Source organism: Heterocephalus glaber, unplaced genomic scaffold (assembly GCF_053883595.1).
Source record: "Heterocephalus glaber isolate CG9 unplaced genomic scaffold, H.glaber_assembly_v1.0 deba00000546, whole genome shotgun sequence".
Lineage (NCBI taxonomy): Eukaryota > Metazoa > Chordata > Mammalia > Rodentia > Bathyergidae > Heterocephalus > Heterocephalus glaber.
This window is the reverse complement of record NW_028258147.1, coordinates 14,927,278-14,952,745: the sequence shown is the minus strand read 5'-3', so window position 1 is coordinate 14,952,745 and position 25,468 is coordinate 14,927,278. Positions and strand designations below refer to the sequence as shown.

The window sequence follows — 25,468 nt, the reverse complement described above, 5'->3', positions numbered from 1 at the left end:
GTGTGCCTAGCACATACAAGCCAAGTTCAATCCCCCGGCACAATGCAGATGACTTACACAAAGGACTGCTGAACTAAAATGGCAGCAGGAAAGGAAAAAAGGGGGTTGATAAAGGGTTATGAACCATTAAAGCTTACATTTTTTACATTCTTTGTTCATAGTTTTTGCCAAAAAAGGAAAAGTAATAAAAGATACAGAAAATTAGAGTTTTTTATTTCCATGATATAGTCCTTATGATTTAAAAATATAAATCAATGTTATTGGCTTTAATTTGCTTCCCTTATACATCTTTCATTTTAAAAATTAAGAATATATAATGGTGTAATTTTTAGACAATATTAATAATTGGCTTGAAGATAAAAACTGGCTCAAAAGATAAAGTAGTATTCTGTTAAGGGGAGCTTATTTTACAAGTTACTTTTATTTTCACCACATGGAGTACTCACGGTTAGCTTCAACTTACTCAGATCTCAATTTCAAGTGTTGCTACTTTTAGGACTTAATTTAAAGATTTTAGCCTTGAAATGCTGATTAGAAGAAATCTGGTGAGCACACTAAGAGTACTTCGAAGTGAGTTTTTCTCTATGCTTTTTGTAAGAGACTTTTAGACATGAAAAATATTATATTTACCTTTATGTTCCACAGAGACCAAATGTTTAGTAGTTATATGTGCCATCAATTTTCTTATCTTTCATAAGAGCCTAAGAGACATGAGACTACAGAGAAAAATTACACTATAGGATACCTTTGCTCTCTCAGATCCTTAACCTAAATTCTTTTCAAAACTGATGTACAGTTACAATGAAAACCAAAGCATCTCTCAAAGGCAAGACACCTCTAAGGATAAAGCACACATGGATGATAATTAAGTTTGCTGAATGGAAATAGGAGATACCCTGACTTTGTCTTGGGGATAACCACGCAGATTTCTGGATTGATTTTATATCCTATAAAATCTCACTTGAGTCATCACTTCCATTTCTGTCTCCTGGAGTCACTGATGAGTTTACAAATGTCTAGGCTGTACCAGCTGAAAGGCCCCAACACAAGGCCATAGGCAAATGCCCAGATAAGTGAAATTGTGCAATATTTGAGTAACCAATGGATCCAAACGCCAAGTATGTAATAACAACAGGCATACTATCACCTTTGATTTCTTAAAATAAGCCCTACAATGGTCTAGCAATACCACCTCTTAGATAACCATAGAAATGCATATGTAAAGAATACATATCTGAAACAACCTCTTATTCCAAACTCAAAACTGAGATTACAGTTCATGACAGGGAGAGGATAAATTCCATATAATTTGACCAGTCTTTGAATATGAGAAAATTCCAAAATGATCATATCTCAGATTTCCAATGTTTTCAGTTGATGCAAGTTCTCCCATACAATTATTCTTCCTTTCACTGTAGGAACACGGATTATTTCACCTTGAGGTTCAAAATACAAGTTTAATTAACATTATACAACTTTAATGCAAACAAAAATTGTCACAAATGATATTGCAGCTTCATGGTCAGCTACCAGTGCCTTGTTGTATTACATTAGCATTAAATGTCCAATTTTCTAAGTCCAAGAATATTGTAAATGTTAAATCTATCCTTGATACAACATACTAGATCAACTGCACTTACCCTTAAATTTTATTTTTAGTGAGATGTGAGTCATTGATAAAAATCATCATATTGATCATTGCACAGAGTCAGTCACTATTTACTTTAAGGGCTGAGCTATGAAGCATTTGTAAAACATAGTGTTAATCCATAGTTTTAAAAGAACGAAACTAGCAAAAAAGCACCAGAACTTCCAATGAGTTCTGCTATGGTGTGAAGTGTACACGCACATATGTATGTATGTATATATCTCACCCCTAGTGACATTTTTCAGCATGTACCTCTCAGGCTTCTTATTTTCCAACATTCCTGGTTTGATGGTTGGGCTATACCAGTCATTGCCACAGCAACTTATCCTTTCTTTCCCTTGCACACTCTTCCTCTAGAATGATGGAGAGGGCTCTGAATTGGGAGTCAGAAGAGTCAAGTTTAAACCCAACTCTAAAACACAGAGTGTTCTTTGGCAAATTGTTTAACTGCTCTGTTGTCAGTTTGCTCATCTAAGTAATGTGGATAAAAATAAGGCTTTTTTTTTTGTATTGTCAGGATTGATTTGATACATGTGAAAGTACTCTGGAAAATGTAAAGGAGATACAAATGCTATTCTGTCCTGGTTTGTGAAACACAGTCTGGTATTGTCTTTTCTTCTGCACTAGCCTCCATTCCCTGGAGTGGGCCACAGTTTCTTCCTGCATTTCACCTCTTGTTCTTGACCATTTCACTTTTCTCCTTCCTGTGTATATCAGGCTTTCCTTGTCTAATGTATCTCAAGCCTCAGTAACTCAGAGTTTAGCCACTTGGCTGCCTCACTCACCAGCCACAGTGTGCACTCGGCAGCTAGACGTCACTTCTGGCTGGCAAGATCTTGTTCTTCGGCATTATTTTATTCCCAATGCCTCCAGTCCCTGTCACACAGCAGGTATTTAATAAATGTCAATGGACTTAATATCAGTTTACTAACTAGAGAGACAAATTTCAGCATTTCCTTGAGTTTCTCTACCTAATTTGAACCTTAAGTTTCTTGCTAACATTTAGCACTTGCTAACATTATCCACTTGATTTCTGCCTACACATTTCTATTTTAAATACTGCTTCTGTTTGATGTGAGTTGGTTTCATGTATTACACTGTGATAATACAGTGCAACTTGAAATGTTTAAGGCCACTTACATAGTTAATGACAGAGAGCAATATGCACACTCTCCCCATATGCCTGGGCTACTGTCAACTAATCACTTTAAACAAATGAAGAATGAGAAAATGTATGTTTATAGAAGGAAATCAGAATGTAGTTATTTGCATTACTGTTTTATTTGCTTTAAAAAAGTACTCACTACCAAGTTGCTTACGTAGCTAAACTCCTCCACTATAACTAATCTAAAACTTGTATTCTACTAGGTTTATCCCAAATATCTAGTCATGAAAAATTACATCTAATAAGACACTGAAATGATGCAAGTAAGTATTGGTTTTTTAATCAAACCTCTCAGGCTGAGAATAAATTCTTCAGTTCAAAAACAGGTGCCTTTATTGGATTATATAGTAAAAATCTAGATAAAACAATGTATATAAGGCTATCTTGTTGATTTATGAACAAAAGAATACGGGCTTTGAGATAAAGTGGGCCTAACCTCAGATTCAGGCTATGTTACTTACTAGCTGGATGACCACGGGCAAATCAGAAACCTCGGTTTCGTTTGTAAAATTACTTCATGGTGCTGGGCAAAGGGTTCAATAAGGTAACCTACCATTGCATTGTAACCACTCTCTAAATGGTGCCCATTTTTAATCATATAATAGCATCTATTAAAGCATACACTGTACTGGGGCAAGAGAAATCATTATGTTTAAAAAAACCTAACACACTTCCTGGCATGTAGCAGGGACTTGAACAGAGATAATTATGATTAGAGAATGACAGTGTATAAAAGTGCTCATCCTCCTGAGGTTATTAGTGTCACTCCCCACAAGCTATTTGATCAAATCTTTAGTAAGATCTATGTCCAGAGAGAATAGTCAGTATTTCCCAAAACATCAGCTTTTAAAAAAACTAAACCAGGATGAGTGTGAAGGGCAGAGAGCCCAACTATTTTTTAAAAAGGAGCAGGTTCCACTGCTCCCATCCCAGAGGTATGGGCTTCTGGGCAGCTGTTCCACCATTCCCAGCCCAGAGGAGGTGAGCCCCAGGAGCACCAAAAGCATTCCGCCCATCCCCGTTGAAATGAGAAGACAGGTAAACAGGTCTCAAAACCAGACTTCCAGATCACCTACAGCAACCCCAAAGGGAAAAGAGATGGAACACTCTGATACTCAACCACCTGGACTCCCTGAACTGGCAACAAAAGAGGACTTGAAAATGAAATCAGAAATAATTTCTCAGATAACAGCAGAGACTGTGCCCATAGTGAAAGACATGATTAACAAATTTAGAGAGGACACAGATAAAAATAAATAAAGGACCTGAGGAACATGATGGAATCCCAACATAGGAAACAAATGGAATCCATAAAACAGATACAAACAGATTTCTAGGAGATTAAAAACTCCATTAAAAGTCTATGCAACAGAATGAGCCAATGTGAGGACAGAATTTCAGATATAGAAGATAAGATTGCCATTAGTGACCAGAAAAAGAAAAATTTCTTCAACATTGTAAGGGATCATGAGAAATCAATCCAGCAGCTGCTAGACGATGCAAAGAAGAATAACATAAGACTGGAGTCAAAGAAGAAACAGGAGAGAGTGCGGATGACATAAAAAAAAACTCTTCACAGGAGTAATGGCAGAAAATTTCCCAAGCAGGGGAAAAGAACTTGACATACGGATAAGTGAGGCATATAGGACTCCAACTAGCCTTGATCAAAAAAAATCTACACATAGGCATATAATTGTTAAATTCCAGAAACCCAACAGAAGACCAAAATTCTACAAGCAGTTAGAGAAAAAGAAACAAACCACATACAAAGGAAAGCCCATCAGAATCACAGCAGACTTCTCAACACAAACCCTCGAGGCAAGAAGAGCTTGGAGTGACATATTCCAAGCCCTAAAGGAAAACAGCCTCAAACCCAGATTGATGTACCCTGCAAAACTATCTTTCAAAATTGATGGAGAAATAAGATACTTTCATGACAAAAAAAAAAAAAAAAGAGCACCTTAGAAAATTCATGAATACCAAACCAGCACTCCAAAAAAGTTCAGACAATATCCTAGGAAATGACAATGAGGATCTCAACCCCAGGAAGCCCAGCAGAATGAATCCATTGGACATGACAAGAAATTAAATGCAAAGGGGGAGATTCTAGCAGAAAGAAAAGGTCATGACAATGATAAGTCAATACATATCAGTTATAATCATCAATGGTAAGGGTCTCAATTCATCAATCAAAAGAAATACACTGGCAGAATGGGTCAAGAAGCAAAATCCAACAGTATGCTGCATACAAGAAACACACTTAATTCAGAAACAAACTCATAGATTGAAAGTTAAAGGCTGGAAAGCAATACTCCATGTGACAGGAACCCGAAAAAAGCAGGAATAGCTATCCTCTTTGCAGATCAAGTGGAATTCAAACCAATGTTGATTAAGAGAGACAAAGAAGGGCACTACATCCTTGTAAAGGGAACAATCCAAAAGGAAGAGATGAGAATCATAAATATATATGCACCAAAAACTAGTGTGCCCAAATGTATAAAACAAATACTAACAGACATGAAAAATCAAATAAGCACTAATACAATAGTAGTGGGGGACATCAATACCCCACTGTCACAAACAGATAGATCTACTAGACAAAGAATAAGCAATGAAATACTAGAACTCAATCAAACTCTTGAACAATTGAACCAAACAGATGTTTACAGAGTGTTTCACTCCACAATATCAGAATACACATTCTTTTCAGCTACACACGGTTGTTCTCCAAAATGGACCACACACTTGCTCATGCAACATGTTTAAGGAAGTGTAAAGGAAATGAAGTTATCCCCTATATATTATCAGACCATAGTGCGATGAAATTGGGAGATCAATAGCAAAAGAAATAGCAAAAATTTCACAAACACATGGAAATTGAATAACACACTTCTGAATAACCAATGGGTCACAGAAGAAATTAAAGAAGAAAAAAAAAATTAAAGAAGAAATCAGACAGTTCCTTCAATTAAATGACAGTGACAATATAACATATTGGAATCGATGGGACACAATGAAAGCAGTCTTACGAGGGAAATTCATAGCAGTGAATACTCATAGTAGGAAAACAGAGCGAGCCCAATTAAACAACCTGATGCTGAACTTCAAGCTTCTAGAAAAAGAAGAGCAGGACAAATCCAAAGCTCATACAAGGAAGGAAATTATAAAAATCAAAATAGAAATCAATTCCATGGAGATTAAGAGAATGATACAAAAAATTAATGAAGCCAAGAGTTGGTTCTCAGAAAGAATAAACAAAATTGACAAACCCTTAGCCAACCTTATCACAAAAAGGAAAGAAAAGGCCCAAATCCATTCAGTTAGGAATGAAAAGGGTGAAATTACAGTGGACCCAGCAGAAATGCAGAGGATCATCAATACCTACTTTGAGAATCAATACATCAATAAGATGGAAAACACAGAAGAAATAGACAGATTCCTAGATATGTATGAATTGCCAAAGTTAAACGAAGAAGACCTAAAAATTCTAAGCAACCCAATATCAATCAATGAAATTGAAAACATAATTAAAAACATACCAACTAAGAAAACCCCAGGTCCTGATGGCTTCACTGCTGAATTCTACAAGACATTTAGAGAGGAACTGCTGCCACTACTGTTTAAACTCTTCAATGAAATTGAAAGGGAAGCAATACTCCCAAATTCATTCCTGGAAGCAAGCATCACCTTGATCCCCAAAGCAGAGAAAGACCCAACGAAAGAAGAGAACTATAGGCCAATCTCACTAATGAAGATAGATGCAAAAATCCTTCATAAGATAATGGCAAACAGAATGCAGAAGATCATCAAGAAGATCATACACCCTGATCAAGTGGGATTCATCCCAGGGATGCAGGGATGGTTCAACATATGCAAATCAATCAATATAATACACTATATCAATAGAGCCAAGGACAAAAACCATATGATCATCGCCATAGACACAGAAAAAGCATTTGACAAAATCCAACATGCATTTATGATAAAAACCCTACAAAAAATTGGAATAGATGGTCTCTACCTCAAACTGATAGAAGCCATCTATGAAAAACCAACAGCCAATATCATACTAAACAGTTAAAAACTGAAATCCTTCACACTAAGATCAGGAACAAGACAAGGATGTCCACTATCACCACTCCTGTTCAATACAGTTTTGGAAACATTAACCACAGCAATTAGACAAGAGAAAGAAATAAAAGGAATAAAGATAGGAAATGAAGAAGTCAAATTGTCATTATTTGGAGATGACATGATACTCTATATAGAAGACTGCAAGAACTCCACCAAAGGTCTTCTACACTTAATAACTAAAATCAGTAAAGTAGCTGGATACAAGATCAACACACAAAAAAACAATAGCTTTCCTCTACACAAACAATAGTCACTGAGAGAGAAAAAGGGCAAATGATTCCTTTCACAATAGCATCCAAAAAAACTGAAATACCTAGGAATCAACCAAACAAAAGAAATCAAAGACCTCTTCTCTGAAAACTACAGCACTCTTAAAAAAGAAATTGAAGATATCAGAAAATGGATAAACACCCCTTGCTTCTGGGTAGGAAGGATCAACATAGTGAAAATGACCATACTTCCAAAACTGCTATGTAAATTCAATGCAATCCCAATTGAAATCCCAGCAGCATACTCCACAGACCTTGAGAAAACAATCCAAAAATTCATTTGGAACAATGAGAGACCCAGAAGAGCAAAAGCAATTCTAGGTAACAGAGACATGGCAGGGGGTATTACAATCCCCAACTTGAAACTATACTACAAAGCTACTGTGATAAAAACAGCATGGTACTGGCAAAGAAACAGACCTGAGGACCAGTGGAACAGATCAGAAGATGGAGAAACAATGCCAGACACACTCAGCCATTTCATCTTTGATAAAGGAGCGAAACACCCTCACTGGAGGAAAGATAGCCTCTTTAATAAGTGGTGCTGGAAATATTGGGTTTCAACCTGCCAAAGATTAAAACTAGACCTATATCTTTCACATTGCCCTAAACTAAAATCAAAATGGATTAAAGATCTAAATATTAAAATAGAAACGCTGAATCAGCTGGAACAGAGGTTAGGTAGAACTCTTGAAGACATTGGTGTAGGAAAAGATTTTATGAACAAAACCTCAATTACCTGTGAACTAGCACAAACAATCAACAAATGGGATCTCTTCTTATTAAAAAGCTTCTGCACAGCAAGAGAAATGACTAACAGTGTGAAGAGATAATCTACAATGTGGAAAAAAGTCTTCACCTGCTGTTCCCCAGACAAAGGTCTACTATCTTGAATCTATAAAGAACTTAAAAAAATCAGACCTCCCAAATTTAAAGACCCAATCTGAAAATGGGTATCTGAAATGAAGATACATTTGTCAGACAAAGAAATAGAAATAGGAAATAAACATATGAAAAAATGCTCAACATCACTGGTCATTCCAGAGATGCAAATGAAAACAATGCTGAGATTCCACCTCACTCCAGAAAGAATGGCTGCTATCATGAAATCAACCAATAACAAATGCTGGCTGGGCTGTGGGGAAAGAGGAACCCTGCTCCACTGCTGGTGGGAGTGTCGACTGGTGCAACCACTGTGGAAATCAGTATGGAGATACCTCAAAGAACTAGGACTGGAAGTCTCATTTGACCCAGCTATTCCCCTGCTGCGTATCTTCCCCAAAGAATTAAATAATCATACAACAGTGATATATGTGTACCCATGTTCATAGCAGCACACTTTGTAATAGCTAAAACTTGGAAAGAGCCCAAATGACCATCAATGACACTGGAAAATGTGGTTTTTAAAAAATAAAATGGAGCACTACTCAGCCATAAAGAATGAGAAACTAGAGACATTTATAGCTAAATGGATGCACACTGAGGCAATACTCTTAAGTGAAATAAACAGGACACACATGTGTAAATACTGAATGGTTTCTCCAGTGTGAGAAACAAAGTGTAAATAAGGACTAAAAGGTATAATAGATAATGTGAAATAGGAAGAAAAGGGGCAATGGGGAAGGGGAAGTGGGAGGGGTAGGAGAAAGGAAAGAAGGGAACAGAATTAATATAAGAAATGAAAAAATGGAAACAAAGTCTTTTTAAATAGGGAGGGATGGAGTGGTTGAAGGGAGGGCAGGGGAAGGGGGAAAAAACAAGAACCAAGAGAGATTATGTAAAGGTGCAAATTTCCAATGATGAATATCATCATATTGTATACCTCAAATGTACCAATAAAATACAATTTTTTAAAAAAATTGATTTAAAAAAATGTATTTCTAAATTTGTCAATCTAATGAAAAGAAAAAGCAATCTTTAACAAAGATAATCAACTTATTGAATATATTAAACCTGGTAACAGTTGAGAAATGTAGGAAAGGAGATGTTTAATTACAAAGGGCACTGGTAGAAAAAGATATTCAATGAGTATAGAACTTTAACAACTTCATTCATCCAATTTTATAGAGAAAGGACTCTGTGATATAAACTATCTAAAAAAACCAAAAAACCCCATCCACCTCAACAGAAACAGATAAGGCAGTTGTTGTCCAACCTGTTTTTCTATATAAATACTGAGATAGACTTTTTATAATGAAGCAAAATGATAATGTTTTCCTCCAACATTTCCATAGGCTTCTTTGTGAAGGTGGGTAGATAATCAAAGAAGTATCACAGAAACCCAGGCAGTAAGAGTATGTTTCACAGACAGAAAAGTAAAAAATTGTAAACATCATAAAAGTTATTTTAACCTGCTACTCTCCTAATCTATAACTAAAACATCAGATCATTGTTTTTCACAAGTGACACACAGCATAATTTAAAACCACAAAAGTCAGATTTGCTTGCCTTGGAAAATTAATAAAACCTGAGATTCACCTCCCCTAGCCGAATAAAAACTATTTTAAAGTATAACATACTTACTGGACATTTTAATATTTTTAAAACAGAGACCCTTTTGACTCCTTTTACATGTTATATAACCAACATTTTTACTAAACAAAAAGTATGATTAAAGGCCTGTGTTCATTAAATGATAAACGATAAACTCCAGTCTCTACCCTGTCAAATACTAAACTCTGCAAGCTTTCAGTGCTAAGTATCTTTATGTCAGTTGTTTATTTTTCCTTTCCCAGTGATTGGAGGTTTAAAAATATTATATTACTTATAGTTAATAAATAAGGGAATTCCAGTGCCAAATATTTGTACAAGATAATGGAACAGCTGCCTTTCTATAAAGAATCTGCAAGGACTACAATACTAACAGGTAAGAATACTTAATATCTGTTGGTCAAAACACACACACAAATATATACACACAAAGGCGCACACACACACACACACAGACTTAGGTTAGCTAATTCTCAAAACAATGTAACAGCAGACACAGGTTTGTTGCTTTCTGTAGACCCATCATTCAACATATCCATTGTCTCCCTATGCATTTTTCAAAGAAAAAGCAACACTGAATCTCCTTCCTTTTAAGAATAATAACTAGGACAAGGTCAGTCAAATTTATGAAGAACAAGTTACAACACTAAGCCAGCTGTTGAAGAAACAGTCATACAATTATTCAGAACAGGCAGAAATTCAAACACAAATAAGAAAATATTGGTATTCTGTGGTCCTTTGCTGATGACTTATACTTGAATAAATATAGAAGACTATTTTTTAAAATGTATATTACTTTAATTCCCTTTTGGTTTTACTTCTTTTGGCCATTGCTGAGCCAATTTATCATAGGTGACACTGGTAAAGTCCCAATTAGTAAGCATTTGCATCATATGTTGTTTCAGCTACAAGACAAAGAAGTGTGTTATGGCAGAATCCATGGGTGTAGCTGAGGGTTGAGTCCCTAGGGTCAGTGACCTATATCATGAGAGATAAAGCATTAAGGGAAAGCAATAAAACAGCTGGCCACTCTACCGAGGTCATCGTGTATATGGCTTCTGTTGCCTTGGAAGCTAGGTCAGCTCACTTACAAGCTCAGCCTGATCTTAAAAGATTTACAGGGTGTGACTGGTCTCTGAAGAGGCTATCACTACAGATTATGTTAGATGGATTCCCAATTGCCAAAACCTGTATACAATAATGCAATTAGGAAGCCACCTTAGGCATATCCTAAGTAACATGGCCCCAAGAATGCCAGCCTCAATTCTGACCCAAACTATGCTTCTTACTCAGAACCACCCCCCACCCTCTCCAACTGTGTCAACTCCTCCCAAATGACACGGTGATAAGAGTTTATTACAGCAGGCAGCACTGTAGCAATACTTCTTACATGACAGCAGGTTAAGAAACTGGAAATTTAAGAAGACTTTTGATTAGGCAGACAGAAAACTCAGTTTGACATCTGCCAATAACTTCTGAACCTGTTCATAACTCTGAATGTATCTTTTTATCACATTCCTTTCTTTATTTTACTTTTATTTTAGGACAAGCTAGGCACTTCAACTTATTTTTGTGTATTTTCCAGAATAACCAAAAAAAATCTATTTATTAAAAAACTAGTTTCTCCTAAATTTTATAAATTTACATACAGAAATATTTATTACAAGTGGACAGGTTTGTTCCTTTTTTAAAAAAGGTAAATGTATTCTAGTAAAAATACTTTCTTCCTGAGCCCAAAATACAGGGATTTTTCCTTAAAAGAAAAAAAAAACCCATAAGAACACAACTCTTTGGGAATGTTACAGACTGGTTCACAGTCATGTTCCGTGGTCAGGGAAGGAAAATCGTCTGTAAATAATGATGAAATCATTAAATCATCAAAGTTGCACCTTAGCCAAAAGGCAGTTTCTAGTTGTCTAATTTAGCTTGATGGCTTTGTTTCTGCTATCAAATCTGAACTACAGTTACTCAAATAAACAGAATTTTATTAATAATGGATATCTGGAAAAAACATCTGAAATATTAGGATGGTCTTCTTCAGGATGAACTTCTGCTTATCACTAAAGACACAGTAAGAATAAAAGTATCTCTTCCCTTCTCTCTTCTATCATTAACAAAGGTTCTGTATATGGAAAGCCCCCTTATCCCACAGGGGCACAACCAGTTCACCATTTTCTTGCAGGTAATTGAGTAAAAGAGTCAGAAGCAACTAAGAGCAGACACTGCTCCCAAGGATGTGAACACAAGATAGGTCAGATCACATCACCTTCTGCTCACAGAACTTCAGCCTGATGTGTGCACATGGCAATCAAGACTGTCCATAGCTCAGCCCCAACTCCTCAGCTGTACCTGCTGTTCATCCACCCAAGGACAAACACGTGCCCTTCTCCAAACCCACCAACAGCTTCCCTACACTATCTCAAACAATCCCTCCACCAACCACTGAGTTTCTCCAGGGTGCCCTGATCCCAACAAGGGGCCCCCAAAGCCAATGCTCAGCCCCATCCACTGCACCCACCTGCCCTTTTCTTTCCTTCACTAACCTCACACACATTCTTATATTCTTTTATTATATTCTCTCAGTAGAACAAGACTACTGTTCTTTGGAGTTCTTTCAAAATCCCTTTAATAATACAAAGAGAGACATTTTGGAATGAAAATAATTATAAAAGGGAAGTCACTAATTATCTCATTAAAATTATCAGTTCATGCTCTCAACTCAGTGGTGCAAACCCTGCATAGACTTGAAATTTTAAAAAGTTTTAGGTATTGTTTCCTGGGAGAAACACTGGAATATCTCACATTTGTATTTAATTAGAAAGGATTCTTAAATTGGCAAGTATCATCTAACAAAAATTCGTATCTTTTTAGGGATAATGTTTCTAAAATATTTTCAGAGTTGCAACCATTTTGAGGAAATTTATAGGTTCCAAACTTTCTATTGTAGAAATAATGTAGAAATAATGTCAATCTAAAGAAAATTTGGGAACTATTTATTTCAGAATAATTCAAATGTATGGCTTAACAGAAATACCAAGTATTATAGCATGTTATAGTAATATATAATATGAATATATTGTTTGTATATTTTAAATAAAGTTTTAATTATTATTTCTGGCTCCTGAACTGAGATGACTCATCTTAACATGAGCATATAATCAGGGCCTGTAACCACGCTTTATGTGAAAAAGTGGGAAGACGTATGGATCGCAATTTTTTTAAAGTAAGTTATTAAAATTTATGTAATTTCATGAAAAAAGGATTCATCAATGCATCATCTTATTACTTAGTCATTAAACATCATACATTAAACAGTTGATCTTGAAATGACATTCCTCCTTGGTTTAATTCTCTCATCTTTTGCATTTGTGATTCACCCTCTTTTTAACTCAGGTATGTATCTAATTTTAAATGGATGTCCATAGCTTTATGCTTATCAAAGAAATTCAGTAAAGAGGCAAATGGGGAAGCAAATGAGAGAGCAAAACCAGTGCCCACTTGTGGCATTCTCCTTAAGGCAGTGTTGGCTGAACTGGTGACCAACCTCAGATGGCATGTACCACCACAGGAAGAGCTGGCTTTCAACTTGGCACAGAGTAACAGCAGTCACCAAATCAACGGATATAGACTTATTTGATTTATATTTAACCAGAGGTATCTGAAATGTATGTATTAAGAAACAATAGATAACATGGGTTAAAATTCTCACTATGACAGAGAACCCTTATGTGCAAAGGACAGAAATACAAACACAGTACCACTCATCTTTCCAATACTCAAGTAAGCAAAAGGTCCAATAAGCACCAACCCTGTTACAAAGACCCAACACTAAGACATGAATACCATGCACTTGTCCTGTTTCCCTGTTACTGACACAGCATTTACTTTTAAAGATATCTGCTTACATGCGTTCCACAGTAGACATACCACCATCACTAAAGAAGCAGAAATGGTCATGGAACTAGGTCATGGGCTCTAATGAATACAAAAACTAGAGTAATTACTACATGCTCTATGTAAATACCTCATGTTGCACTATATATGGAGGCTTTCTAATGCCTCCTGCCCTAAATGTAAAGGATTTTATCCCTAACTAGAAATAACCATTGGGCTTGTATAATCCAAGAAATAAAATCAGACTTCTCTACAAAGACCTTCACATTTGGACTGACTTCAAGTTCTTCTCACTGCATTATCAACACCACAGCCATAATTCTGCTTAAATTTGCCACATCCTTTTACTCCTCCACATTTGCACATACTCTTTATATTGCTCCAAATCCCCTTTGCTCCCTTTCTCTACCAGAAAATCCTAGTGAATTTTCAATATCCAGCTCAAATACTCTCCTGTGAAAAATTCACCAAGTCTCCATTGCTCCTGATTACAAGTTCCTGCAGTAACTTATTTGTACATTTAATACTACATTTTGCTTTGTTAATTTCTTTCTAGTCTCCTCATTCATCTTTGTTTCTCAAGTGTCTATCACAGGCTGGGTGCTCAATATATGTTTAAAGAGGGAAAATGAAAGAAATGGACGATGGTAAGGGAGGAAAGGGGAAAGGGAAGGAGAACTTGCTTGATTCTTCGACAGGATTAGAGAGAATGATAACTATGGTGGAATTTTTAGAGTTCCTTTTATAATAAGAATACCAAAGATTACATTTTTAAAAGTTAAATGACTACTGAATCCATTTGAGTAATAAATGAAGCATAGTTAAGCCTTATAGAAACAATGCCAGTAATGAATTAAAGGTATTATACTAGTGGTGTGTGGTAAAATATGCATGGATTGGAACATAAGACTGTCTTTGAATGTTAATGATAGAGACTACCGGCTGTGTGTCTTGGGCACATTACCTTTCCTCTTTTGTAAAATAAATCTAATCACATCTAGTTGCTATGAATATTTTCTGAGAAACAAAGGCAAAATACTGAGTAAATGTGAACATATGGTAAATAATATAATGAGCCTTAATTTAGAAATAAAGATGTAAACTCTCAACCAAAAATATAAACATAATAAAGATATTCCACTAGTAGTTTAATTTTAACTTAATAACTTACAGCTATATAACTACAAATTTCATAACTATATAAGAGAAAGCTTTAAACAACAGGTCTGCAGAAAGTTCATTATTATTTAAAGATAGCCAGGTTTCGCATTATGATTTTTAAAAAAAGAATAATTAAAGAGAAGAAATCTTTTCATGTACATTAAACATGTACTGGATTTCCATTAAGGAAATCATTTAGATCTGGTTCAATTATTCTATATTTTAAGAAAGCTTTAAAAATGTTTCCATACAATAGCTATATGCAAATTCTCTAGAATAATAAAATTGAAAAAAAATCTTCCTCTTTAAACAAAACCCACAGGTTTTTACATGAAGTACATCCACCTTCATTGCTGCCCAGTGCTGAGCTGCTTGTGCTTTGCTGGAAGGTGAGCATATATTAGTATCACGTCCTGGCAAATGATGATCTCCTGAGGTGACATTCAGCTGATGTCAACATTGTAAACTTGTCTGTTGAATCTGTTTACATTCCGCCTGAGCTGGCACTGCTTTCCTAATGCCTGTGTTAATAGCAAGGTAGAACTGCCATAACAAATGAATTTCATTTAGTCTACCGCTCGAGCCTTGGGAAGTACCCATCTAAGGCTTAAAACCAATTTCCTTTTAGCTTTGATTTCTCTTTTAAAGAGAAGGAATTTCTGCTACTGAAATTGCTTTGAAAGTCATAACATGTTCAAATTTCTTCTTCTAGTCATTGCTGGTCTGCTTTCCCATTATAGTTAGGTTTTAATTATTCTTAATCCCATCATATAAATACATAAATGTTCTCCTTTCTAAGATAGTTTCATACTTACTAAGAACACATCTAATTAGGGTTGGGTGGCCAAATTCAACAAAAATATAGCATGTTCATTTAAATTTGAATTTCAGGTAAACAACAAATGAAATTTAAGTACATGATGTATATCTATTTTATGGGATATACACTAAAAAATTACTCATTGTTTATATGAAATTCAATTTAATTGGACATCTTTTTTTTTTTACTCAGGAACCTTAAATTAGGGTATTTAAAAAACTTGCATCTCTAAGTCTTTTAATTCAACAGAAAGGTCAAATGTATAACCTTTCATCACAAATGTTTTCTAATAGTTGGCCTCCCAGCTTTTGTTACTGCTCTTTTGGGTGGTAGGGGGTGGCAGGGACAGGTTCATTATAAACATACTTTTTGAAAGAGGCTCTTTTTCTAACCAGGCAAATGAATAATGATATTTTTATTTTGCTTGAACAGCACCACTGCCCAGCTGCAGGCTCTTTTCATAATCATTCAAGAGATATAGCAGCTCTCAGAGATACCAACTGTCCTTAAAACTATCTCACTAAAATCTGGTTTATAGGTCTTAAAAGTGAAACAAGACTGAATACAGGGAAATGGGCAACTTGGATGAATGCATTCTGTATGTTTAAATATTTACATCCAAAATAAAAGTAACAAATGTTCTATTTTTTAAAAATTAGGATAAAAGGCTAAAGGGCACAAATGAAAAAAGATGTAAGAGCTGCCCTGCAAATATTTGTTAGTTTTATTTATTTAACATCATATCACATTCTGTTACCTTATTCCCTGTAAGAAGGCATTGCCCTTGGAATCCAAATCCTCTTGACATCCAGGCTCCTCTTTTCCAACTTCACTCAGTGTCTCACAGGCACCATCCTCAGGCTAATGCACTAGGTGCCCCCACTCTCGCTGTTCTAGTTTCCTGGCCATCAATGAATTTAATAAACATGTATTAAAGCAACGGGCAAGATGAAAGGTTCATATTACCAAATCGCTTGTGGTATGGTAGCTTGGGTTGATTATCAAAAGGGAAATTCATAATAAGCACAATACACTGCAATTCAAAGGTTGAGAAGATTACAGTAGAGACATCAGTAAAGGCCCAGTAAAAATTGGGCTTGGCAATCAGAATGACTGAAGTCTGAATCCTACTCCTACCTTTTATTGCCCAATGAATGACCTTGGGTATGTTACTGAGTGCTCTCAGTTTCCTTTAATATTTACCTATCTCTGATGATTGTTGTCAGGTTTAAAATGAACAATATTATTTAAAGATGCACTTCCCCATGATGAATATATTTATTACATATCACAAACATATAATAGTAAAAAGGGAAAAAAATTAAAAAATAAAATGTTTTATATGCTGCAAGACATCACAGTAAGAACTTAGGAAAAATCAGCAATTGTAGAGTAAGATAGCAAAATTGTTATAAATGTGTTGTTGAAAATGGACAGCCATGATATAAATAGTAGATCCTCAATTTACTGGTCATGAAAACTCAAGAAAATCATTTTTAACCTCCCTGTACTTCATTTCCTCATCTATATTACAGGACAATAATGGTACCTATCTCACTAAAATTGTGGAAAGGATAAAATTGATTATTTCATGTAAAACTACAGTTTCCGAGATGGCAAGCACCTTAGATACATTATCTACTCTGTCATTGTTATCACTGTCATCACTATTACTTCAAGAGTTAGCATTTCAGATAAGTCTTAATGGGCTGCTAATATTTAAACAAAAGAAGAAATCTGCAGCTAAAGGATCAGTAAGAATAAAGGCAGGGAAGAAAAAAGCAAGAAACATTTGCTCCAGGGTCAAAATCATAGGTTGGCCAGAGATTACTGAACTAGGTTAGAAAGCTAAAAATGGCTGATGAAGGCTTGATGAAACTTTGAGGGGCCTGTCAATATTCATTATCCAACAGAGAAACTACCAAAGTCTTCGAACAGAGGAATAAGGTGATTGTGGTTTTATTAGATTAACCCGGCAGCACTGGTTCAGGAGTAGAATACAAGATAACAGAGACAGAAAAATTAGTTAGGAGGCTATACACTCAGGCAAGCAATCAGAAGGGCCTGCAGGAGCATTCCAAATGAAAATAAGAAAGAGGGGACAAATTGCTGAGATTGTAGAACCAGTACATAAGGGATGTGGCCACTGAGTAGGGAAGGGAACTATGGAAAGGAAGCCAAAGAAAAAATTGCCTGGGAGACAGATCAGACGCAGACTGGATGTGAGTGGTGGGTAACTGAGAGTGGAGACCACAGCTTATTTTTTAGCAAAGAAGAAGATCTTCTGGGCTAGACAGAGTGAGGTCTAGAATCTTGCCACGAGTAGAGAGACAGTCAATAGTAATGGAAAATGAATGGCCAAAGACAGTCAAAGGAAGAAACAACAAAGCTGCAGATGGCACCCATTGGTCCTGGAACAGAAATACATGAAAAGTTGCTTCATGAAAAAGAGAACATCCATTAAGCTAAGAAGGAGATGGAAAAAGGGAGCATCAATCTGTACCTGTCATCCACTCAGAAACCAGCACTAAGTTCTTAGGGCTAAGCTTGGAGCTCTTCCTCTCTGGTCTCAGAGCACCCACTGTAAACCCTAGTATAGGTCTTATCAGACAATAGTAGGATTGTTTATCTATCACACACATTGGTCTGATAGCAAAAATTGATAAAACAGATGTGGTATAGATGTGATCAGTAAGCGAAAAGTGAAAAGTGACTAAATGAATAAGTTAGCGGCCCTTAACACCTTGTCCCTCCATGTCACTTTTGCATCAGAAAGCTCTTCCCCATATCACAAACTTGACTCTCACTTACAAGTCCATGGTCCTTCCCACCTAAGTGTCAGGCCAAAGTACTTTATTTATCAACTTGCTATAGCAGCAAGCAAATTGAATGAATAGCTTTCAAAATGTATTACTAAAAGCCTTGGGGGTTCCATGAAAACCTAACCACACCTCACATCAACCCACCTGCCTAGGGATCATGCAGAGTAAAAGTTGAAAGGAAGGAAGAAAATAGCAGCCATACTTAAAATGGCTACATAAGACACTGGTTCTGAGACATCATGCCAAGATTGTTATTGTTTTGTTTTGTTTTGTTTTTGGTATCAGGGATCAAACTCAAGACCTTGCGCTTTCGCGCCAGACGCTGGAACCACTGAGCTAAATCCCCAGCCCTAAGATTGTAATTTTATTTATTTTTTTGGAAAGGGGGGGGGTTGGTACCAGGATTGAACTCAGGTCCTTGCACTTGGGAGGCAAGCGGCAGAACCACTGAGCTAAATCCCTGGCCTAAGATTGTTATTTTAAAAAAGGATTCTGAGGGTTTTTTTAAGCTTTAAATATATTATATAGGGCCAGGGATTTAGCTCAGTGGTTTCACTGCCTGCTGTGCAAGCGCAAGGATCCGAGTTCGATCCCCACTACCAAGAAAAAAAAAAAAAAAATATATATATATATATATTATACCCCTAAAATTATAGAATATTCATATAAAGTCCTTTAGTTTAAAATTATTGCCTAGATAGTCTTACTCAAAATATGATTTCATATTTTTCACCATTCTGCTCTTCGCTACCTATCCATGTGGAGAGAAGTAAAGTAGTAGATATAGTTCCCTTTTCTAAGTGTGGTTTATTTTCTACAGTATTTTCTGTTTTCCAATTTTCACCCTGAAGAGCTATCCTCCAAGAAACCCAGTAATCCGCTAACACAGGTTGTTCTTGTGAAATTCAGAGCTTCTTACTAAGTTTGTGTTTCAATTTGCACAGGATGGGAGCTTAACAAGTGCATGCAAACTGGCTAGTGAGAGCCAATTTGTGCTCTTCTTTCTCCAACCCCTCATTCAATAATGTCATGTTGGTAACTTGAAATCAAGCATGAGGGGAGTATTTGTCCTATGGAAATCCTCAAATACTTCAATTGGGACTTTTTTCTACGCAGGGATCTAGCTTACTAGCACACCACTCAACTTTTTCCAGATTCCTACATAAAATTAATGCATAGACAGGGCTGAGACCTACTATAAAGAAAAGAATATACTCACCAAATTAATTTTCAAGAGTCTTACATGTCTGCAATTATATATTAGCAGCCTCATTGCCTGGTGCAATATTTTATACCAGCATCCACTTCTAAATATCTATATACTGTACAAGTTACTTTAAAATGACTGAAATTTTTTATGTTAAAAGGCAGTTTGCTAAGTTTTGATTGAAAAGACTAATCATAGAATTGGAATGATGTAATGAACTTAAAAAATAATGCAGTATAAGCTCTTAAGAGTTAAGAAAAAACAATTAAGTTTAGAGAAATTAAGACTCATTTATATCCACTAAACTATACAAATGCAGCACCAGGATTACCATCTATATCTGCTACCTCCCCGCCTAATTTCTACATGGGTTAACAGGATGGATTGTTTAAAAATAGAAAAGAAGAAAAAATAATTCCATTATGACTTCTCAGTTCTAGTCCTAAGGGACCTCTTTGAGTGGTAATAAGGTCTATGACACTAAAAAGAACTAATGCTTTCAAATGAAAATGTCAACATATAGCTGGAGTGAAACAATTAAATAGCCTGCATATTTGCATAACTCATCATTTGAATACACCAAATACTCACTAAAATCATCAGTCATGGAAAGAAAGATTCCAGACTCACAGGAGGCTAAACAATTACCACAGATTAGAGTTACTGCTATCATGGCTCCCTAAGTACATAATCTTACAGACTGAAAACAAATAATCCATTGCCAGTTGGTCTTTTTAACTGTAATGAATTGAAGACAAAAACATTGTACCCAAGCAAGAAGCAACAGGTTTCTTTTCACCGTTCCACAGTATCCCAGCATCCCCACAATGATAAGGAAACAGCAAACAGCAATCATGACAGGATGAACTACAGGAAAGTAAGTCAAGATGACTGCCTCCTCCACTCTGAAAGAAAAAATAACATCAGACTGTAAGAAAGACACAATCAACTTGTTCCCAAGATATAATGCAAAACTTAACCATTATTAAGTTCTTACAAGCTCCATTGTGCTTAGGATTTTACAAAAAGGTATCTCATGTAATCCTTAGCACAGTTCTGAGCAGTATATACTACAGTCTCCATTCAGAGATAAGGACAAGTAATTTGTCCCTTACGATGTTAAGGGCTCAATCCTTGAAATTTAAGAAGAGAATGGGTTTATGAAATTTGGCTTTCACTAGCTGAGGAAAACAAAGGTAAGGGGAAGCTGACAGTGGTTTTCTTAGGGAAAAGGAGCTAGGCTGTTCTTTACACACCAAAATGACACAGCTGAGATGGAGTTAGGAGGACAAGCAGTGTTATTATATCCAGAAATGTCCATAGGAACATACTGCTGCCTGACACCCTCCAGGAATGGTGGCAGACCTTGAAGACAATGCTGGAAAATACAAATGTCTGCAGCAGTGGGCAGGAAAAACTGCTCTAAAGAGCACAAAGGAGCTCCACGCTGTAAACAGCTGAGGACAGAGGTATTTAAAAACCAGGTCTGGGCAGAGGAGGAGGCTTCTGGGCTGCCATATCATCATTCCCAGCTAAGAGGAAGAGGCTTCTGGGCTGCCATAGCAACATTCCAAGCGCACAAGAGGAGGCTTCCAGGCCACCATAGAATGGCTCCCAGCCCAGAGGAGGAGACTTATGGGCCACCACACCACCACTCCCAGCACAGAGGTTAGCTGCATGGGTGCCAGCAGCACACATCCCACAGGGAGCACATATGGGCACCATCCCCCCCACACCCCCAATGAAATGAGAAGACACATACACAAGTCTCAAAACCAGACTTCCAGATCATCTAAAGCAACCCCAAATGGAAACAGGATGGAACAATCTGATACTCAAACACCTGGACTCCCTGAACTGGCAACGAGAGGATCTGGAAAAAAATGAAATCAGAAATAATAACAGAAGAGATTGTGCCCATAGTGAAAGACATGATTAATGAATCCAGAGAGGAAACAGATAAAAAAAATAGAGGAGTTGAGGAACATGATGGAATCCCAACATAGGAAACAAATGGAATCCATAAAACAGATGCAAACAGATTACCAGGAGATTAAAAACTCCGTTAAAAGTCTATGCAGCAGAATGAGTCAATGTGAGGACATAATTTCAGATGTAGACGATAAGATTGCAATTAGTGACCAGGAAAAGAAAAATTGCTTTAAAATAGGAAGGGATCTCCAGAAATCAACTCAACAGTTGCTAGGCAATGCAAAGAAGAATAACATAAGACTGACTGGAGTCAAAAAAGAAACAGGAGAGAGTGCAGATGACATAAAAAAACTGTTCACAGAAGTAATGGCAGAAAACTTCCCAAGCAGGGGAAAAGAACTTGACATACAGATAAGTGAGGCATATAGTACTCCAAATAGCCTTGATCAAAAAAAATCTACACATAAGCACATAATTGTTAAGATTCCAGAAACCAAAGAGAAGAACAAAATCATATGAGCAGTTAGAGAAAAGAAACAAATCACATAGAAAGGAAAACCCATCAGAATCACAACAGAATTAACACAAACCCTCAAGGCAGGAAGAGCTTGGAGTGACATATTCTAGGCCCTGAGGAAAAACACCCTCCAACCCAGATTGATGTACCCTGCAAAACTATCTTTCAAAATGGATGGAGAAATAAGATATTTTCATTAAAAAAAAAAAAGAGCACCTTAGGAATTTCATGAACACCAAACCAGCACTCAAAAAAATTTTAGACAATATCCTAGTAAATGACAATGAGGATCCCAACCCCAGGAAGCCCAACAGAATGAATCCATCGGACACGACAAGAAATTAAATGCAAAGGAGGAGATTCTAGCAAAAAGAAAAAGTCATGACAATGATAAATCAATACGTATCAGTTATAACCATCAATGGTAAGGGTCTCAATTCACCAATCAAAAGAAATAGACTGGTAGAATGGGTCAAGAAGCATGATCCAACAATATGCTGCACACAAGAAACACACTTAATTCAAAAACAAATTCGTAGACTGAAAGTTAAGGGGTGGAAAACAATACTCCATGTGATAGGAACCTGAAAAAAAGCAGGAATAGCTATCCTCTTTGAAGATCAAGTGGATTTCAAACCAACACTGATTAAGAGAGACAAAGAAGGACACTACATCCTTGTAAAGGGAACAATCCAAGAGAAAGAAATGACAATCACAAATATCTATGCACCAAACACTAGTGTGCCCAACTATGTAAAACAAATATTCACAGACATGAAAAATCAAATAAGCACTAATACAGTATTAGTGGGGGACCTCAATACCCCACTGTCACAAATAAATCAACTAGACAAAAAATAAGCACTGAAATACTAGAACTCAAACTCTTGAACAAATGACTTAACAGATGTTCACAGAGTGTTCCACCACACAAAATCAGAATACACATTCTTTTCAGCTGCACATAGGTCCTTCTCCAAAACAGACCATGTACTCTCTCATAGAACATATTTAAGGAAGTGCAAAGGAATTGAAGCAATCCCCTGTATATTATCAGATCATAGTGCAATGAAACTGGAGATCAATAGCTAAAGAAACCACAAGAATTTCATAAAGACATGGAAATTGAACAACACACTTCTGAATAACCAATGGGTCACAGAGGACATTAAAGAAAAAAATCAGACAGTTCCTTCAATTAAATGACAATGACAATACAACATCAGAATCTAGGGGACACAATGAAAGCAGTCTTACGAGGGAAATTCACAGCAGTGAATACTCATAGTAGGAAAACAGAGCAAGCCCAATTAAACAACCTGATGCTGAACCTCAAGCTTCTAGAAAAAGAAGAGTAGGAAAAACCCAAAGCTCATATAAGGAAGGAAGTTATAAAGATCAGAGCAGAAATGAATGCAATGGACACTAAGAGAATGATACAAAAAAAATCAATGAAGCCAAGAGTTGGTTCTTCAAAAGAATCAACAAAATTGACAAACCCTTAGCCAATCTTATCAGGAAAGGGAAAAAAAAGGCCCAAATCCATGCAATTTGGAATGAAAAGAGTGAAATTACAACAGACCCAGCAGAAATCCAGAGGATCATCAATACCTACTTCCAGAACCTATACGCCAATAAGATGGACAACACAGAAGAAATGGACAGATTCCCAGATACGTATGAATTACCAAAGTTAAACGAAGACCTAAAAATTCTAAACAACCCAATATCAACCAATGAAATTGAAAACATAATTAAAATTTTACCAACTAATAAAAGCCTGTGTCCCGATGGCTTCACCACTGAATTCTACAAGACATTTAGAGAGGAATTACTGCCACTACTGTTTAAACTCTTCAGTGAAATTGAAAAGGAAGCTATACTCCCAAATTCATTCCTGGAAGCAAGTATCACCTTGATCCCCAAAGCAGAATAAGACCCAACCGAAAAAGAGAACTACAGGCCAATCTCACTAATGAACATAGATACAAAAATCCTTAATAAGATACTGGCAAATAGAATGCAGAGGATCATCTAGAAAATCATACACCCTGACCAAGTGAGACTCATCCCAGGGATGCAGGGATAGTTCAAAATATGCAAATCTGAACAGATGCAGATGACATGATACTCTATAAAGAAGACTGGAAGAACTCCACCAAAGTTGTAGAACTTAATAACCAAATTCAGTAAAGTAGCTGGATACAAGGTCAACACACAAAAATCAACAGCTTTCCTCTACATGAACAATAGACTCACTGAGAGAGAAATAGGGCAAACAATTCCTTTCACAGTAGCATCCAAGAAACTGAAATACCTAGGAATCAATGTAACAAAAGAAATCAAAGACCTCTTCTCTGAGAACTATAGCACTCTGAAAAGAGAAATTGAAGATGATATCAGAAAATGGAAAGACATCTCCTGCTCCTGGGTAGGAAGGATCAACATAGTGAAAATGGTCATACTTTCAAAACTGCTATATAGATTCAATGCAATCCCAATTGAAATCCCAGCGGCATACTTCATGGACCTTGAGAAAACAATCCAAAAATTCATTTGGAACAAGAAGAGACCCAGAATAGCAAAAGCAATTCTAGGTAACAAAGACATGGCAGGGGGTATCACAATCCCCAACTTGAAATTATATTATAAGGCTACTGTGATAAAAACAGCATGGTACTGGCAAAGAAACAGACCTGAGGACCAGTGGAACAGATCAGAAGATGCAGAAACAACTCCAGACATACTCAGCCACCTCATCTTTGACAAAGGAGCGAAACACCCTCACTGGAGGAAAGATAGCCTCTTTAATAAATGGTGCTGGAAATATTGGGTCTCAACTTGCCAAAGATTAAAACTAGACCTATATCTCTCACTATGCCCTAAACTAAAATCAAAATGGATTAAAGATTTAAATATTAAAACATCAACACTGAACTGGCTGCAACAGAGTTTACATAGAACTCTTGAAGAAATTGGTGCAGGATAAGATTTTATGAACAAAACTTTAGTTGCCCGTGAGTTAGCACAGCACAATCAACAAGTGGGATGTCTTCTTATTAAAAAGCTTCTGCACAGCAAGAGAACGCCTAACAGTGTTAAGAGACAACCCATAATGTGGGAAAAAGTTTTCACCTGCTATTCCTCAGACAAAGGTCTACTATCTGGAGTCTATAAAGAACTTAAAAAAATCAGACCTCACAAATTTAAAGACCCAATATGAAAATGGGCATTGAAATGAAGAGACATTTCTCAGACAAAGAAGTAGAAATAGCAAATAAATACATGAAAAAATGTTCAACATCATCGGTCATTTGAGAGATGCAAATGAAAACAATGTTGAGATTCCACCTCACTCCAGAAAGAATGGCTGCTATCATGAAATCAACCAATAACAAATGCTGGCAGG

At 36.3% G+C, this 25,468-nt stretch overlaps 1 protein-coding gene across 3 annotated transcripts in view; it reads right to left on the bottom strand.

The window, feature by feature from the left end:
• Positions 1–25,468, bottom strand: part of Tspan12 (tetraspanin 12) — a 71,237-nt gene that overhangs the window by 31,610 nt on the left and 14,159 nt on the right. Inside the window, exons 1-2 of one of the 3 annotated variants that reach the window (XM_087204448.1) lie at positions 20,380–20,515; positions 16,339–16,482 (exon numbers count right to left, since the gene is read on the bottom strand). In XM_087204448.1, coding sequence (XP_087060574.1) covers positions 16,339–16,389 — 51 coding nt within the window. In that variant the 5' untranslated portion in view covers positions 16,390–16,482; positions 20,380–20,515. Of the gene's footprint in view, positions 1–630; positions 2,405–16,338; positions 16,483–20,379; positions 20,516–25,468 lie in introns of those variants that run through there. The other 2 variants (XM_021237607.2, XM_087204449.1) reach the window with 2 other exon arrangements.